Genomic DNA, 20,097 nt, shown 5'->3' with positions numbered 1-20,097 from the left:
TTCCATGTCTCTCAAGATTCCCAAGACAGTCCAGTTCTACTGCAAAACTTATTTCCAAAGAGGTCAAAAAACTTTCCCCCAATTCTGGGATTACCACAAGTAGAACTCAATATGCCAGTGCATGAGAGCTGAGAAAACATGGATTTGTTCCATTTTCAGAGATAGTGGGAAAGGTATTTATAGATATAGTCAACATTTTTTTCAAATGAAATTCCATTCCAGAGAAGTGTGAGAACCATATGAGGGATTTGGAATCAAATGTCCACTCTAAAAGTTGTTTCCATTTCGTTGGTTGGTTTACAGACAACCATTTCGAGGGCAGTGTACCCAAGTCTTCAACTCCAAAGAGGTCATCTGGGACTAAATTCCAAGGTTTCCTTTCTGTGACTCAAATCCATTTTTCCCCCTCTATTGCTTTCCTTAATGCTCCCTACCAAAATTATAATGCTTAATGTTTGGTTCCTGTCCTTTCTTCAGCTATTAAATTATAACATACACAAAGAGCTTTGGAGTGGCAGAATTCCCAGGTGTGAAGGCAAAACTACTTTGAGGAACCTGAAAGGGAATGGCAACATGTCCTTAATGGGCTTCACAATGAAGTTTTTCCTTGGGATTGACTCAAATGTAAAGTCTGTTCAAAAAGCTTACAAAGGCCCTAATTAATGTTAACTATTAAAACAGAACTGAAATTGAGTTTGTTTCAAGCCCAGTAATTATAAATCACCTGGAAAAAAATAGAGGAACTACTATAATCAAGACCAATTGTCACATTGAAGTATGTTTTCCACTTTCATTGGAGGTCCAATGGGGAAAACAATCCTCTAGTGTCTGGATGGCAGCAAAATATTTATAAATCTTCTGGGACTATCTATTTTTTCTTTTATTTGGGCAACAGTAATTTTTAGTTCCTAGGGGAAAAAGAGGGATTCTGAGCAAACTACCATGTCCCCTTCACAAATTGTCAATAAATCAAAATTGTGATGAAAATTTTGGGGAACTAAGATCGGATACATCCCCATGTAGGCTACAGAGATCTCGTGTCTAAAATCCTACAAAGAATGTTTAGGTTATAATTCTTATTTAAAGTGAGCTGACTAGAGAACAGTTAGTTCCCTTTGAATTAATCTACATTTCCCACTTTAGACAGGCATTCAGAGAATTTTAGCACCAAAGATGACAACTGCTGTAGAGTAGGGGAAATTTTGTGCTTTGTTGAGATAAATGGAAATAATTCAAAGTTTATCATATATCTACTATAAAAGCTGACTGGTCTGGTTAATGATGATAATTTGATTGTATTTTTTTTCATCATCATTATAGGGGGAAACATTTTTTTCTTCCCTAGTTGATATCATCTTCCCCCAGTGTTAACAATTAGTGTAACTGCAAATTTGGTTCCTTCTTTTTGCTTCTGGGCTTTTATTTGGAAGTCTTTAAAAATAGCCCTCAAGTACTTGAGGAAATAAGTTCGGAGATCAGCCAAAGATAGTGTTAAATAATAATACAGTCTTCAAAGATCAAAAAGAAAAACTCAATCCATTTATATTATTTCTTTAAATAAATCTATAAACAAACACGTAGTCATTGTGTAGATTTAACAGTCTCACACTCGTTCCAACTGGTTCAGCACCAAATAACCATTCTCACTGGGTAAGGACTAGAGAACTCCAGTATCTGTCCATATATATTCTGGCTAGTGGAGTCTTTTGATAAAAGGCAAGAATACATCAAAATTTTAGGCATCTATTTTGGGTTTTCAGAAAGAACGAGGTAAATATTTAGAACAAGGATCCTTCATGATTCAGTGTGACCAAAGATCATTTCCTAGAGTCTATGTCTAGTCCACACACAAGTAAACCTGTGATCAGGACTTGACCTCAAAGAGCAATGGGGGCTTGTGCCCCAAGTGGCACCAGCATTGGTACCCACAAGTGTTTTCTTAGCCCATGGCATCTACCTTCTTCTGCACTGGGGCAGTTCAAGCATGCCCTAGGGAACAGAACATGGAAGTGAAACTCATGTCCTGTTGGGAATATCCCAGAATTGTTTTGTTGATGTTTATTAAATATACTTTAAAAATGAAGTATTTACACACTTGTAAAACCTCTGTGATGTTGCCAGACATGTCTGCAGTTGGAGCACATCAGCCTAGCATTGTTTTAAAAAATAAAGTTATTAGTAAAAAGAAGAATGTATAAAGCAATAGGTATGTCATTCATTGAGTGGTAGCAGCAGTGAGCATTCCAGGGTTCTAAGCTATCCTTTCCCCCCAAAAGCAGAGAAAACAGCAGGAATCTGTCCAACTTTTTTTTTTCCATCCCCTGAATGACGGGTGTCACTTTCACCGAGGCTCCAATGAGAAGCCTAGAGAATGCTATCACTACCTTACATTAGATTACACTTCTCTTTATACGGTAGCTCTTCATATATCCTAGTCATAATTATGTGTTCAAAAGATCACTAAATCCTGCTCTTCTGGGTAAGGGAGAGGGAGGACTGGGAATTCACTCTAAGTTCTGAAGGGAATATGAGGGAGAGGAGGATTGGAATTCACTCTTAAGTTCTGAAAGGAAAGGCTTTGGAGAAGGGAGGAGGATGGGTTGGGAAGGAAAGGATATATTTTTTTTTTGGCACCTCTTTTCCAACCTCATCTGTCAAGCACGGTCCTGGGTCTCGTCATCAGTGGGTATAGAGCTGCAGAAGCCTTTTTTCCCCTAGACAAATAAATGCCGTTATCACGGGACAATACTTTATCTTTCAAATCATTTACAAAATTTGGTCCACTTCTTCACACACCCCAGTCAGTCCTCATATTTAAAAAAAAAAAAAACAAACTAACAACAAAACGAACAACTCTGCCTTTGGTTATAGTGTAAAATGTTTTGGTCTAAGAGCCTAGGCCTTCTTCCCGATGATTCTCTCTTCTCAGGTGGATTTTTCATTGTCCTCTCCTGTTTTCTGAACCCGTGAATATTTTTTGCAGGAGGATTTGAAGCAGCCAGGTGGCCAGGATAACGGCCAGGAGAAGCAGCAAGGAATTGCGCCTTGTATATTTTTCTCAAAGAAATAAAAGATGGGGAACCACCATGCTCGAGATAAGAAATTAGTCTGTGATGAAATCTTCAAGCTCTGTCAGGTGGAGAGAAGAAAACAGATGGAGAGATTCCAAATGAATAACTTTAAATACTATGGACCAAAATTGCAATCATCCATCAGTAGGGATAGTTTAACGAATAGAAACAAAATTTAAATTTCTAAAATTTAAAATGAGCACTTAAGAATCAAAAATTTAATTTAAAAATATTTTAAACATTTAAAAAAGAAAACAATTAAAAATTTTAAATAAAAGATTACATTTAACCAAACAGCAGAAATGAAAAAACAAAATTTTTAGAAAATTAATCTATATAAAAATCAATATTTACTCTCCAAATATAGCTGTTTTCTGGAACTGATACTCAATATTGATCCTGATGGAAGGTGAGGGTTAAAAAAACCCCAAACACCTGCAATGAGAAATCTATTTTCTCTCTCAATCGACCTGCATTCAAAGCGTTCCATGTCGCCCTCACCTTTTCATTAGCCATGGAGTGGTACCACCAGAAGAGTCTCGTGGTGATATAATAAGCTACTATCACGTCCACAGTGTAGTGTTCATGGGCGACAAGAATGCAGATGATCCCAGCAGCGCTCAGCAGCCAGCAGATCAAATGATACCACCAGAAGTGCCGGGGCGAATCTGTGGGGCAGAAAGCCACACATTACTCCTGCTTCCAGAGATAAGCCATCGAGGAGCTCCTGAAAACACCCAGTTACTGCACCTCCCCAAGGCATGGCTTTCACCTGGGCTCAGGAGGCCAGCAGACCATGGCCCCCAGAGTGGGATACAGCAGTGTCTCTGACACTGCCTTGGTGAGCTTTATCACTGGTAAAAGGAAGGGCTGATACCACATCTGGAATTCTTCCCTTCTGTTGGGTCAAGAATCTGGGGCCTTTCCCAATCTGATGTCCCCTTCTCAGAATAACTTTTCAAATATACAAAATAAAATACAAAGGATTAAGAGGAAACCAATTATACTGAAATACATTTATCAGAATATAACAAGTTTTACATGGGTCAAGCTAGGTGGCTCAGTGGATAGAAAGTCAAGACCCAGAGACAGGAGGTCCTGGATTCAAATCTGGTTTCAGACATTTCCTAGCTGTGTGACCCTGGGCAAATCTTATAACCTTCATTGCCTAGCCCTTATTGCACTTCTGCCTTGGAACCAATACTTAGTATTGAATCTAAAACGGAAGATAAAAGTTTAATTTTAAAAAACAAAAATAAGTTCACAGTTGATTGTTGTTCCATTTTTTTCAGTCATGTCCAACTCTTCTTGAACTCATTTTGGATTTTCTTGACAAAAGATACTGTAGTAGTTTGCTATTTCCTTCTCCATCTCATTTGACAGATGAGGAAACTGAGGCAAATGAGGTTAACTGATTTGCTCAAGGTCATAAAGCTAGGAAGTATCTGAGGCTGGATTTGAACTCATGAAGATGAGTCTTTATGACTCTAAGCCTGGCACTCTATCCACTCTGGTGCCATCTCATTGTAGATGATCTCTAAGCCCCTTTTCTAGCTCTAAAGTTATCATTCAGTCTCTTTTGACACTGCCCTGGGAGGTTCTAAATGGGGAGCTGGCACCTATTGTAAGGTAGTCTGGGATTATTGCTTAAAAGAAACCATCATTCTCTGAAGGAGCAGGCCTCTCTTCCACACCAATGGTTCCCTGTCCAATGAGTAATTTGGAGGGAAAGAGACCTGGAATCTTGTATTCTTTGTTTCCTCATCAGAAAAATGGAGATATCCTAATCCCTAAGTTCAGTCATTCTAGTCATGTTCAACTCTTCATGACACCATTTGGGGTTTTCTTGACAAAGATCCCAGCTCGTTTTACAGATGGGGGAAACTGAGTCACACAGCCAATAATGCCCGAGATCAGATTCAAATTCAGTTCCTCCATCTTCCTAACACCAGGGCCAGCACTCTATCCACTTGCACTGCCCAGTTGCCCTACTACTCCCTTTACTGTCCACTCAAAATCACCATAAAAGAAACTGAGACCTGAAATATAAGAAGTTATCTCATCCAATTCCCTCATTTTGAAAGAAGAAACTGAGAAAATGATGAGATTAAGTGCTTCAGCCACAGGATTTGAACCCAGGTCTTGCCACTCTGAGCCCAGTGTTCTACAGTGCTACTACCTTGTCTCACTTCATGGGAACTGTTAAGAGGAAAATATATTAGAAACTCTAAAGCAGACTTTCTCACCCTATGGTTCACATAGTAAAAAAAAAATGACTATTTTATTAATATAAATGGTTTTCTTTGTTGTCCTGCACATTTTATTTTTGCATTTTACATTATTTCAAGGGTGCAGATTGCTACAGAGGACTATGATGGCACAATAAAAGTTAAGAAGACCTGCTTTTAGGTATTTGAAAATATGGCACATTATTATGCATATTTCTAAGGCTCTAGGATGGAACTGGCTTCCACAACTGACCCCAAAGGATGGAAACAGAATAAAGGTCAAAGGAGACATGGTTGGTCATTCACAGGAGCATGGAAGAAATAAGGTCCATGGATGATCTCCATCTTAAGTTAAGCGTATTTTGATTTTTCTAGAAGAAAACAGGATGTCTTATATGACTAAGCAGACAGAAATTTCATGTATATTTTCCCTCTAAATCAATGCCACTCTGCAAATCTTGGTGGCAGTCTTGCTTGACAGGCAAGTCACCCTGACCACAAGAGGGTGCTAGACCAGCACATGTTAACCTCTCAGGGTCCTCATCCATAAATTAAGGGGATTAGAAGAATTAGAAGGCTCTCTAAAGGCCTCTTGCAGTTCTGTATTCCAGGTTCCCAGGCATCCTACCAGTCCTGCTAAATAGGCAGGGCTTGTTCCTTAATCAATATTTTCACATCTAAAATGGGGCTGAACATCCTCACATGCTGACTATTACCCTCCTGGGTTGTTGGGAGGATCCAAGTAGACTGTGGATCAAAGCCTGGGATAAGCATAAACGGGTACAGAAATGCCTGTCGCTCTGGTGTAGTAATGGCTCCTGCCACAGCAACGCTTTACGGTTACAGAGAGGGCACCTGCCTACTTAGCTGCCAAGCGGGCTTGCTCCAACAGTAAGAACTAGTCAAGTAACATCTCTAATGACCAGAAAGGGAGCCACAACAGAGCCCATAGAAATGAACAGAAGCAAAAAAATAGACAGTTCCCTCCCCTCTTTTGCTAGAAGCACGCCTTTCAAAGGATCCGTGGCTAATTCGGAGCAGCCATACGGTGTCTGGCCCAGCTGAGAAGGAGATATTTGCCCAGGGTACAAGACCTAACTGTTAGGCAGCCTTTTTTCATAGACGGGACGCTAATTACAAAGTTGGAGAATTCCTACGAAACCCAGAGCAGATCCTTAAGCAATGCTTCTCCCCAAGAGTAGGGGCACCAACAGGCAAACCGTAATTTTCTCCTAGGTGAACACCTACACATTATGCAGCAACCTCAAAGCGAAGTTTGAATTTAGAACTTGAAACAGGTGTTTGTGGTGTGGACACACAAATCCCCATCTCCTTGGCCCATATTTAAGTGCCAAGTGTAAAACCACCACACTAGTTAGTAGACTTCTTTGATGGAGCTGGGATCTCGCCAGTGCTGGCAATGTTACTGCCTTCTCAGCCCGCTGGGGAGCTCTCAAACCCACCAGTCCCGCCGTGGTATCCTGGGAGAATCTTGTCCCATAAATGGTCTAGAGAACCTACTAAACTCTGAAAAGCCTTTAAAAGAGGACCAGCATACACAGGATGACGCTCTCTGAGCTTCTTAGGGAAGAGAGAGGTTATAGGTTACTAGTTTATAATATTTAACTGCAAAAAAAAAAAAAAAAAAAAAAAAAAAAAAAAGCCTTCGAACTTTAAATCAAGGTTTCTTAATCTCCAAAGCCTATGGAACCCTTATAAAATTCATGCCTTTTAAGCCATTAAAAAATATAAAAATGGGGGGCAGCTGGGTGGCTCAGTGGATTGAGAGTCAGGCCCACAATCAGGAGGTCCTGGGTCCAAATCTGGCCTCAGACACTTCCCAGCTATATGTCCCTGGGCAAGTCACTTGCTTAGCCCTTACCATTCTTCTGCCGGTATTGATTCTAAGACGGAAGGTAAGGGCTTTTAAAAAATAAAATATGCAGAGCGAAAGGAGCAGAGCCAGAAGAACACTGTACACAGAGACTGATACACTGTGGTAAAATTGAATGTAATGGACTTCTGTACCAGCAGCAATACAATGACCCAGGACAATTCTGAGGGATTTATGGTAAAGATGCTACCCACATTCAGAAGAAGAACTACAGGAGTGGAAATAGAAGAAAAACAACTGCTTGAATGCATGGGTTGAGGCAGACATGATTGGGGATGTAGACTCGAAACCACCACACCAATGCAACTATCAACAATTTGGAAATAGGTCTTGATCAATGACACATGTTAAAACCAGTGGAAATGCGTGTCAGCTATGGGGGGAGTTTTTGGAGGGGGCAAAGGGGAAAGTAAGAACATGAATCATGTATCCATGGAAATTTTCTCTAAAAAATAAAATTTAAAAGGCAAATAAAATAAAATAAAAATGACAGAGGATGACACCAATTATGGTAAAATAGTTATCAAAGCAGGTAGCTAGGTGGCAGTGGAAAAAAGCCAGGCCTAGAGATGGGAGGTTCAAATCTGGCTTTAGGTACTTCCTATCTGTGGGACCCCAAGCAAGTCATTTATCCCTCACTGCCTAGCTCTTACCTTTCTCTTCTTCCTTGGAACCATTACACAAGATTGATTCTAAGATGGAAGGTAAGAGTTTACTTGAAAAAAAGTTATAAAAATAAACTAACTAAATAAAAGGTTAATAGATTCTAGGTTAAGAATCTCTGACTTAGGAATTAGAAAAGCTTTGGTGACAGTCTTTAAATTAGTTAATATTGCATTTAGAGAAGTTTGTTCTTTCATAGAGAATTATAAGTTTTCCCAAGGCAATATTAAATTTGCCAAGTCTTTAGTAAGCATGAGCCAAAAACAAAAACCACTTCTTAGATTAGATTATGAAAAATAAAGAGGGAGACAAGAGGGGGAGGGAAGGAAAGGGAAAGAGGGGAGAAAGAGAGAGGGGGTTGGTGGGAACACTAACTGGGTCCTCACATCTATTTTTTAAAAATTACCTTTCCCATTTACAGAGCATTTTACACTTATGAAGTAGTTGACAATTATGTTCTCATTTACAATATAGCTCATAGATTGGCTCAAGCAGTTGGACTCACTGTAGGGATGAGCCCTCACACACTTGACAGTGTACAAAGAGGTTTGAAGAGAACTTTTAATAACCTCAAGTTATTGGCTTGAGGTATATGTCTTGGGATAACCACAACACTAAAAACTAAAGGCTAATTTTGACTAGCTTTTAAAGGGAGTGGAAAAACAGAGGAAGGGCACATCAAACATCATTACTTCAGAAGGCTTTTTGGAGATAATAGATATATAGAGCAAAGTACTTAGAAAAAATAATTCTATGAAAATGAAGAAAGGTAAAATGACATTAGAAGGTAGTCTCTGAGTCAGGAAGACCTAGGCTCAAGTTTTGCCTTTGACATTATAATGGCTGAATGATTCTGCACAAGACTTCAAGTCTTTGGAGTAGAAACTGTTCTTTCCTTCCTTCCTCCTTTTCCTCTTCCTCTTCTCCTTTCTTCCTTCCTTCCTCTAAAACCTAGCACAAAGCTTGGGTCATAGTAGGTCTTTTATGGTGATTTTCCTATCATACTTAAAGAGGACCAGAATGACACTGCCAGTGATGTCTTTTGACTCAAGCATAAATTGGATTTAAGTGAGGTAGAACTACACAAGTATCAAAAGCCTCACTCTTTCAAGTCATCAAAATCCACTGGGCAGACAAAAGTCAAGATGACTGGTGATGGCCTGGGATGCAGTGGATGACCTTGGAGTCTTGGATGTCTAGATGAAGATCTGATAAATGTTTGCTGAATCAGTATCTCTGCCTCGGTACCTCTCTAAGATGGTTAATAAGAGAAAAGAAATTCATCTGTACTAAGAGGAGAAGTTACTTTCTGGGAACTCCCTAAAACCAATAAAATCAAAGGTGTGGTCAAAACCAATAAAAATGGAATACAAGAATTTTAAAAGTCTGAATACAAGTAGATCGACAAAATTGATTTTGTAAAGTCTTGCAGTGTTAGAATAAGAAGGGGACTCAGATGGGCAGAAATGTCCTCTTTCTAGTATTACTGACAAGAATATCCAGTGATGCAGTCTTCAGTCTGAAGGACTCCAGTGATGTGGAAGGCAGTATCTCCCTCTCTGGGCAGCCCATTCCATTTGCAGTCAGTTCTAATTGTTACTAGGCTTCATTCCACATAGTTTACATGCAGCTTAGCCAAGTTGCTTCTGGTTCTGCCTGATGGGGCTACACTGAATGAATCTAATCACTTTTCCACATAGCAGGACACAAAGATGGAGGTAATTTGAAGTCAGTGCCATTTGGGGAAGATGGATTAGATGGTTCCTTTTCACATTGGTGGATGGAAGGAAGGGATCTCAGAAGCCATTTAATCCAAGGTCCTTAGTTTACCAATAAGGAAATGGAGGCACCAACAAATGAAATGGCTTTCATAAGCTCACAACAATGGTACATAGTAGGGCTAGCCTTTCTGACTCCAAATCCAGAGTTTTTTCCATTAGTCCATATTGCCTAAAATGGAATATATTCTTTCTACAGACTAAAAAGCCTGTCTTCCATTTTAAAATATTCAAGTAGCACCTTCTGTGAGGAAGTGTGATGAACCACAGGTGGCTCAAGAATACGACATGCTAAAGAACCAGAACAACATCATACACAGGAACAGCAGTACAATACTGTGGAATGATCAATTATGAAAGGCTTTGCTACTCTCAGCAATACCATGATCCAGGGCAATTCTGAGGGACTTGGACAAAGAATGCTATCCACCTTCAGAGAAAGAACTGTTGGAGTAGGAATACAGATGAAAGTGTACAATTTTTCACTTTCATTTGTTTGGGTTTTTGTTTTATATGATTATTTCTCTTACAAAAATGAACACTATGGAAATATGTTTTACATGATAATACGTGTATAACCCAGATCAAATTGCTTGCTATCTCCAGGAAGGGGGAGGGAAGAAGGGAGGAAGACAATTTGGATCTTATAACTTTGGAAAACTTACGTGGAAAATTACTATATGTAATTTATCAAATAAGATATCTACACACACACACACACACACACACGACACGCTAAATGAAAAGTTTTAAAACTAAACCAAATAAATTGTCAGTCATCTGAACTGAGGAGTGGGTGTGTGCTTCAAATAAACCCAAAGGTCACTGCTGTTTGGCTTAGAATGTGCTATGGTTTTCTTTTCACTATAACCTCCTAGTTAGGGTTTGCTGACATGAAATGAAATTTCATATGAAAATGAGTTTACTTTCTTTGAGCAAACACCAGCAGGTGGAGAAGGTAGACAGGAGACGCCTCAAGTGATCAAAGAAATCCAGTCCAAGATTTAAATTAACTTTGTTTTTTTTAGATAATCCATACATATACAACAGAGTTGACTGAAGAATGATTTTCACGGCTATAAAACTGAAGAGACTAAGGGGCTCTACACCAATCAGTTAAAGACCTTAGTGATCTTTTCTCCTGTGTTAATGAATCAATAAAAGAAGTCAGCACAATTCAACAGACTTACATTCTTTGATGAACAAGTAAGTCAGAGTCAGCACGACAGTGTGGCCACTGAACAGGAAGTCTCCACACAAGATGTGTGACCCAGTTATGGACAATCCACCACCAGAGATCAGTCGCAGGATTCGCTGTACTTTGGCCTGAGAGTCTCCATTGAGCTGGAAGACAGATTATTAAAACAGAGACACACAAGTTGACAAGACAAAAAACTCGTTGGCCCCCAATAACAATCAGAAAGAGCCAACCCTGGTCACTGGACAAACACTGGTTGGCTAGAACGTGTGCATCCATCCAAAGTCAAGCCCAAATATGAGAGAAGGAGGAACGTCCTCAGAACAGGCTTTATTATATTGGCAAGTTTTTACTTGTTTTAAATTATTTTTTAATTTTCAAAATTAATTTAATTAATCTAAGCAAACTAATAAATTTATTTATTAATTTAGTAGTTGATAAAATTAAATTTATAATTTAAAATTTAAAAATTAAAGTTTTAAATTATTCAGTATATTGCTAATAATGTTTGAGTGCTGTTATAACCTTCAAAAGAGCTTTTAAGAGTATTAATAACCAATGACTTCACTAGAGTTATAAGGTGAAAAGTAGACCAAAGCCACTTTCTTGCATTCTTGTGAGAGGAAGTGAGGTTTTTTTCATATAATTAACAAATAAGATCTCCAACTGGGTGAATTATATATAGTATGATATGATACAGATAAAATGGATTACGTACATATAACCCATAGGATGGCATGTCTATACACACACACAATGATGTACCTAACATTTATGTAGTAGGACGTAAAGATAAAATGTATTAGGTACCGACAACATGGCAGCATGGCAGTAAAAACCATTAAAGTCCCCCCAAGTCAGTGCCAATTCGGGGAGATGGATTAGATATAGTTACTTTTCATATCAATGGATTAAAGCAATGGTTCCCAAACTTTTTTGGCCTACCATGCCCTTTCCAGAAAAAATATTACTTACCCCACCCTGGAAATTAATTTTTTCTAAATTTTAATAGCAATGAATAGGAAAGATAAATGCACCTGTGGCCATCACTGCCTCCCTGGATCGCTGCAGCACCCACCAGGGGGCAGTAACACCCACTTTGGGAATCACTGGATTAAAGGAAGGAATCTCAGAAGCTAAATCCTCAGTTTACCAATAAGGAAATGGAGGCACCAAGGGAAAAAAGTGGCTTAAGTTTTTGTAAGGATTATCTACTTACTTCATCTTGTGACTGTAATCTTGTTGAGAGGAGAAATTAATACATTTGTGTGTATATATGTGTTGTCTGTACCTAATAAATTTTGTTTTTATATTTATAATGAATCCACAATTACATTTTTAATTTACAGTTTATATTTATGTATAAATATAATTTATGAATTTAATATATTTACATATTCTATTACTTATATACACATACAATAGACATTGTATATATACAACTATATTTAGATATTTAGACGTAAATCTCTCTATAGAGGATTTGTTTGTTGTTCAGTTGTTTCAGTTGTGTCCGATTCTTCATGACCCCGTTTGGTGTTTCCTTGGCAAAGATACTGAAGTGGTTTTGCCATTTCCTTCTCCAAATTATTTAACAGATGAGAACCCTAAAGAAAACAGTTAAGTGACTTGCCCAGGGTCACTGCTCTCTTTCTCTCTTCGTACACACACAAATATGTAGGTGCATGTATTATATATGTAATATATATGCATATATTATATATATGTAATATATATATGTGTGTGTGTGTATCCATGCACCCACATACATCCAAACATACATACATACTATGATGAAACTGGGTTTGGGAAGAGAAGTTGATTTGGCTCATGGCCCATAATTTGCCATCTGCTGGATCAGAGAATGGGTAGTATGAAAACAGAGGAAAGCTTCTGATGGAGGTAGTAGCCCTTTACTATTTGAAGAAGGGAAGGAGTGTGGTTGGTATGGCAGGCCTTCAAAAGGAAGGATGTTCCATGGATAGAGTCAAGAAGCTAATACACTGCCTCTAGAACTGTGAACTGATCCAATCATTCTAGAGTTATTTAGAATTATGCTCAAAGAGTAACAAATCTGTGTATACCTTTTGTCTCAGCAATACCACTATTAGGTGTACTTCCTAAGTTGATCAATGAAAAAGGAAAAGAACCCACATGTTCTAAAGTATAAATACTTTATACTTTATATACTTTTATACACTTTATATACTTTTATAGCAGCTCTCTTTGTTATGGCAAAGAACTGGAAATTGAAGGGATGCCCATTAATTGGGAATGGCTAAATAAGTTGTGGCATATGATTGTGATGAAATACTGCTATGCTATAAGAAATGATGAGCAGATTGATTTTGAAAAAAAAAAAACATGGAAAGACCTACAGGAAATTATGAGGAATAAATGAGCAGATCCAAGAGAACAAGATACAGAGCAACAGAAATCCTGTTTGAAGAATGACTTATATATGTCCACCTTCATAGAAAGAACTGATCAACAGAAATAAGCAAGACATAATTTTATATATACCTATACCTTTTTTGTCAAATGATGCCTTCTCTAATGAGGGAAGGGGAAGAGGGAGTTAATACAATCAACAAATAAATTTAAATTAAAAAAGTGGACACTACATTGATATGAGATAAAGGTCCAGGTACAGGAAACAAGAAGGTTGTAAACTTGGTTAAAATAAGAGGCATGGGCTGGAGATAGGAGAAAATCAATAAGACTAGTTTAAATTATAATGAGTTTTGAAAACAGATGACCTAGGAATTCATATTTAACTTCTAGATCAATGGAAAGGCTAGGTTAGAAGCAACTGAATGAGTTGAGCAAACTGGGCAACATAGCAAGGTAAAGAAATTACTTTGGCAGCAAGTGGAAATCTTTTGAAGTCAGAAGACCAGCAAAGAAGGATTTAGATAGAATCCAGATTCAAATAAATAAGACAGCCTTAAACAAGGGGCTTAAAACAGATATAAAAAAATGGGTGTATGGAAGCCATGTTTCAAGAAAAAAAAATTATAGTTCTTGTGACTGAAAATTCAGGGAACCAAAGGAAGATGGGCCACTTTGGACTTGGAATAGTCTGTTGTTATCTAGAGAGGAAGTTACCTATTAGCAATTAAATGATGTTTGCATTGCTATGGAAATGATCATTAGCTTTGGGAAACAAGAATGAGTACCATAAATAAACCATATTTCAAAGAGTTTCAAGACACCTGGAGAAAACGGGAGAGCTGGCTACTGGATGGAGGGATAGAGAAATAAAGACTAAGCTTAAAAGCACAGAGAGGAGACCTAACCCATTAAATGACTAAACTCACAGTTGAGAGGAATGCTGTGGGTATGACTTAAGCAGATTTGCACAAAGCTCTTAATTTTGTATCTTAAACTATTCTTGAAGAGTAATATAGATGAAAGGATAACACAATCAGAATTAACCGGATTCAGATTTTGGTTGGCTGGTTGGTTCCAAAATGTACTTGTTAACTGGTTTACCATCAACGGGGCAGTCTGTCTTCACTAGAGGACCCAGGAATCTGGACAATTTAACATTTTTAACCATGACTTGGAAGAGGGCATAGAAGATATGCTCATTAAACATACAAATGGAACTAAGATGGGAGGAATTGCTAATATATCAGAGCTGGGTTCCAAAAAATGACAGGAGATATGACAGTTACATTGGGTTAAGTCTAGAAAGATGAAATTCTCTGGGGAAAATGAGAGCCTCAAACTTGGGTACAAGAAAATCAATTTTACAAAATATTAAAACGAGGGAAAGAGAGGCTGTTCTACAAAAGACAGGGAGGGAGGGTCATTTGATATGATGATCTAGGGCTCAATCAAGAGGGTTACTGCTTCAGGAATTTAAAAAAAAAAAAAGCAACAGTCCTGTTGTCCTCTACCCGTCAGACCTCATCTAAAATATCATGTGTACTTCTTGGTACCACAGTTTATGGCAGATGGTGGAGAGTCTGGCAACCTGGATGATAAAGGGCCTAGAGTCCATGTCATATGAGAAAAGGTTAAGGAATTGAAAATATTTAGCCTAGAGAAGACCTGCTACCAACCAGGCTTTTGATATTTGAAAGGCCAAATATGGAAGGATTAAATTTGTTGTTTGGCCCAGAGAAGGAAACCAGGAACTATGCATAGAAACTGCAAAGAAAGGTCAACATCAAGAAAAAAATATCTAATTTGGAAGTGGAGGGTTCCTCTCCTTGGAGGTCTGGATGACCACTTTTAGGGTATGTCATATTGGGGATGCCATTTGTGTAGGAGTTGAACTCAAGTATCTTTGCCAAGAAAATCCTAAATGGGGTGACAAAGAGTTAGACAGAACTGGAAAATGACTGAACAAGAAGGAGTTGAACTAGATTAGCCTGATAAGGTCACTTCCAACTCTCAAATTCTATTATACAATGAATAACAACTGACATCATTTGGGTTAGGATGATGGACCAAATCAGTAAGATGAACGTGAGGACCAAGTGCAAAGTTCTACAGATAGGTTTAAAAAATCAGCTTTGCAAGGTCAGAATAGGGAGGGTTTGTGGCTCAATAGTTCTTATAAAAGATCTAGAATTTTAGTTAAGGGTGAGCTAAGAAGTGAGTCAACAATATGACATAAGAACAAAAAAAGTCGAATGCCATTCTAGCCTTCATTAAGAGAAGCATTGCCACTAGAGCTACACTGGTGGGTCCACATCTCTAGTATGTTGTCCTGCATTTTTGAAGAAGATTGGTGACATCATAGGGGATGTCTTAAGTCCTTTTGGATTTAAGTAAAGCAGAGTTGCCCAAAGTTGTCAGACTCACTCTCTCTTCCAGAGTCATCAAAGTCCAGTACAGGACAAAAATCAAGATGATTGATGATGGTTTGGGATGCAGTGGATGGCCTTGGTGTCTTAGATGTCAGACCAAGCTCTAAGTTATTGTATGATATCCAGTTCTAGTGACATTTTTGTGAGGCAATTGACAATCCAGAGGGTGTTCAGGACAATGTAGACTTGAAGATCATCCAATATGAGACTAAATCAAATGTGTATGGGGGTGGAGGTGGTGATTAGCTTGGAGAAGCTGGGGGGTGGGGAGGAATTGATAATGGTCTTTAAAATCTTAAAAGTACTATCATGTGGGGGCAACTCAGTAGATTGAGGGCCAGGCCCAGAGATAGGAGGTTCTGTGTTCAAATATGAACTTGGACACTTCTTAGCTATGACCCTGAGAAAATAACTTATCCCCCACTGCCTAGCTAGCTCTTACCACTGTCTGCCTTGGAATCTATACACAGAATTGATTCTAAGATGGAAGATGAGGGTTTTTAAAAACTATTATCATGTGAAGGAACTAAACATTTCTGCAGAATTAAATTTAATTAGCTAAGCTTATGTTCCCAGGGAAGTTCCACAGAAGCAGATATTCTGCCTCAAAGAAAACCTTGCTGAAAATGAGTGCATTCCAAAAGAATGGGCTGACTTCGTTAGGCACGTCGAAGAAAGTTTTCATTAGCAGGGATTGGACTGCTTGGGCTTTGAGAAACCTTCCAACTCTGCAATGATGTAGTCCTTATAAAACTTGAAGGAGTTCTGGGTAGAGTGTCCCATCCCAAAGGCAGGTGATGGTACATTAAATTACACCACCAAAGCCAGGTCTTGAAGACTTTTTTTGCTAAGGTATTTTGATTACAATGTAAATATTCCTTGGAAGGATGACACTATATGCTCGTTCCTCTACTACCTGACCAACAGAATGAATGGGAGTAATGCAGTAATGGTATATTAGTCTACAAGCATTTATTAAGGGTCTACTCCGTGCCAGGCACTGCGGTAAGCACTGGGGATCTAAAGAGGGTGAAAGACAGACCCTGTTCTCAAGAAGCTCACAGACTAATGGGGAGAACAATGTACAAAGAACCTTTTACAAGCCATACATCAGTAAGATCGATGGCAGTGTATCTTGGAGAGAAGGTATACAAAATGGAGACTTGGAAGAAGGTTAAGAACTGGAGACCAGAGTACACCAAAGAAATTTCCAATTCAAAGATTTGTGCCTACGGCACATCCTCATGGGGAGACCAAAAGAAAAGAAGGCCTTTTAGAGAAGGCAAACAAAACTGTGAGCAGTGATTAGGAAGATCTTGTCCTTTCCCTGAAAGAATTCAGATCCAAGTGGTACTCAAGACACTGCCAAAAGAGAGGTCAAAGCCACTTTGAGCAAAGCCTCAGAAACCACATAAAAATAAACTCACTGAATCAAGCGCATTTTTTAAAAGTAGAAAGGCAAAGGATAGTAGGATTAGGAAGCCAACAGCCAAACTCATTCAGGAAGCTACTTTCCCCAAACTGTTATAAATAGCCACCAACACCAAGATCAAATGGAGGTAGATATACATGTCCTGTCCTCACACAATGTTCCCAGTTAAAGAGGGGCACGGTATAGTAATTACCAAAACAATCATTTTTTTAAAGTCCTCCTGAATTTGTTTTGCTTGACTGCATTTTTATTTTCCTTTGGGTTTTCTTTGTTTAGGAATGAGGGAATGAGAAAAAAAATAAATCCTTAATCTTTACAAAAATTAATTAAAAAAGTAAAAGATGCCCCCCTTCGTTAGGGCTTAGATAGGAATCATATTGTGGTGCTTTCATTCAGGAGCTAAAGTGTTCCCCTAATGCTCTCTCCCCCCCAGGGTACTGTTGTCTCTCAATGCCAACAAGAGCTCCATGTACCAAAATGATCAGTTCCACAAGGCTAAGTAAGTGATTTGGAGCATGGGTCCCATCCTAGTGGCCAAGGCCCCAAAGGGATTTAAGGAGTTGAAATGATCAAGACACACAAAGGTGCCTCTGTAATCAGAAGTTGTATTTGTGGGGTTTGTGCACCTTTGGAGGGGAGTGTGATTTGGGCCAATGATTTCATGGGTTAGAAAACTCCTCAAGAAAAAACACCTTCTGCCAATGAGAGTTGGAACCTTCACTACAACTGAGGTGTATTTTTTTTTAAAGCCTTACCTTTCCTCTTACTAACAAAAACCAAGATTAAAGGGCAAGGGCTAGGCAAATGGGGTTAGGTGACTTGCCTCAGGTCACATAACTAAGAAAGTATATGAGGGCAGATTTGAACCCAGGTCCTCCCTCCAGACTTGGTGCTCTCTCCACTGTGCTACTCAGCTGCTCCTGGAATTTTGTCCTATAGACAGTTGCCTGGCTATCCCGAAAGGTGATATCATCTGCCCAAGTCAAATAATCAGGATGTGTGAGAAGCAGGACTTGACCCTAGGTTCTCATGACCCTGAGTTCTGCCCTCCCATCTATAACCACCTGATGCCTCTCGTTATCTATACACAATAAATTTGAAATGTTTGCTTGTTCCTTGAATTGTCATTTATGTCAGAAAATGGAAAGAATATTGGCTGTGGAGTTGGAAGGATGTGGGTTCAGGTCCTACCTCCGATAACCATTAGAGAAATCAATGAATTTTTCTAGGTCTTGGTTTCTCTCTATATAAAAAGGGATCCTAAATTCTGTTAACCAAAAAAAGTCAACAGAGTAGGGGATAGCTAGATGGCTCAAGGGATTGAGAGCCAAGCCTGGAGATGGGAAGTCCCGGGTTCAAATTTGGCCTCAGACACTTCCTAGGTGGGTGATCCTGGGAAAGTCACTTAACTGCCCCCCCTCCTCCTGCCTAGCCTTCACCTCTCTTCTGTCCCAGAAACAATAAAAGTATTGACTCTAAGACAGAAGGTAAGAGTTAAAAATAGTCAATAGTACTTACTAAATGGCCACAAAGATTTTAGTAAGAATTTAGGATTACTATGTATTCGTTCTTATTACTCAACTAATGCTACCATTATTTATTACTTTGTTCATTGTCATTTATATTTTAAATGTTGTTATAATAATTACTAAAGAAGAGATCTGAGAATACATCTTACACCTCCCAGTGCAAAACCACATAATTAACAGTCTCAGCTTTAACTGAATGATGGCTTGTGAGAAAGGGACACATTTTTGGCTAGGATTTCTGGGTTTAATTCTTCTCTACCAGTGTATCAATGAGGCCATCTCTTGCTCTGAGAAAGATGAAATTTCCAAGAAAAAAACAAGCAGCATGCTGGGTAAGTCTGCTGAAGAAGGAATTGGCAAGGCTTTATAAATGCTGGTTAAAAGAAAACAGAAAGAACTGAATTCTACAGGATGCCCCCGAAGCCAAGGTCAGGGCATACAATAAAGACTCAGCATAGACAGGCCTGAGCTGATGCTTGTCTCAGCCATCACACACTAAGTAGCTTCCTCTAAATATTAATGTAATAAAAAGCTTTTGTGTTGCCAAAAGCTGCCTGTAGTGGCTAATAGCCATTCCAACCAACAAAAAATGCAGGTGGGAGAAGATGGGCACCTAAGTGGCAAAAAAGGAGTGAATTTTGGAAGAAACACAAAGCATGATGGATTGGGGGGGTCAGAAGCCCCAGGTTCAAAGGTGAGTTTTCCCAGGGACTCTCTAGTTTGCCCTAGGTTAAATAGAAAGGAATCTTGGGAGAACGGGAGAGAATACTGGATTTGGAATTAAGAAGATCTGAGTTCCAAGGGGCAGAGAGTTAGCACAGTGGATAGAGCACCAGATCTGGAGTCTGGAAGACCTGGGTTCAAATCTGACCTCATACACTTCTTAGCTGTGTCACCCTGGGAAAGTCACTTAAGCCTAACTGTCTAATCTTTACTGTTCTCTTCTGCCTTCTGTGATACATAGTAAAAATAAGAAAAAATATGATCTGAGTTCCAATTCCATCTCTGATACTTAATAGCTGTGTGATCATGGGCAAATCCTGTCACTCCTTGGAATCTCAGTTTTCTCAACTGTAAAGTGGAGATATTTTTCTACCTCTCATGGGGTTTCTGAGGAGGATCAAAATTATGCATATTAAGCTTGTTGAAAATTTTAGATTTCTATAAAAATATCATTTTGATCATGTTAATTTCTGTGGGCCTCAGTTTCTTTATATGTTAAACGGTATGGGATTGGACCAGAGGATGCCCTAAATTCCCTTCCAGCTCTAAGTTCTACAAGCTTACAATTAAAATAGGGACAGGTAGATGTGGTAGTGGATAGAGCACTGGGCTTGGAATTAGGAAGTTGAAATCTGGCCTCAGACACATCCTGTGTGACCCTGGGTGAGTCACTTAACCCTGTTTACCTCAGTTCCCTCATCTGTAAAATGAGCTCGAGAAGGAAATGCCAAAACACTCCAGTTATCTTTTGCAAAAAA

General features: G+C 38.8%; 1 protein-coding gene across 2 annotated transcripts in view; it reads right to left on the bottom strand.

Annotated features, from left to right (window-relative positions):
- Positions 1-2,092: 2,092 nt before the first annotated feature.
- Positions 2,093-20,097, bottom strand: part of SGMS2 (sphingomyelin synthase 2) — a 59,710-nt gene continuing 41,705 nt past the window's right edge. For both annotated transcript variants that reach the window (XM_044680613.1, XM_044680614.1), the window contains exons 4-6: positions 10,825-10,978; positions 3,573-3,739; positions 2,093-3,129 (exon numbers count right to left, since the gene is read on the bottom strand). In XM_044680613.1, the coding sequence (XP_044536548.1) occupies positions 2,926-3,129; positions 3,573-3,739; positions 10,825-10,978 (525 nt within the window). In that variant the 3' untranslated portion in view covers positions 2,093-2,925. The remainder of the gene's footprint in view (positions 3,130-3,572; positions 3,740-10,824; positions 10,979-20,097) is intronic.

The sequence above is a fragment of the Gracilinanus agilis genome, chromosome 6 (genome assembly GCF_016433145.1).
Source record: "Gracilinanus agilis isolate LMUSP501 chromosome 6, AgileGrace, whole genome shotgun sequence".
In the NCBI taxonomy this organism is placed as follows: domain Eukaryota; kingdom Metazoa; phylum Chordata; class Mammalia; order Didelphimorphia; family Didelphidae; genus Gracilinanus; species Gracilinanus agilis.
This window is presented reverse-complemented; position numbering and strand designations above follow the sequence as displayed.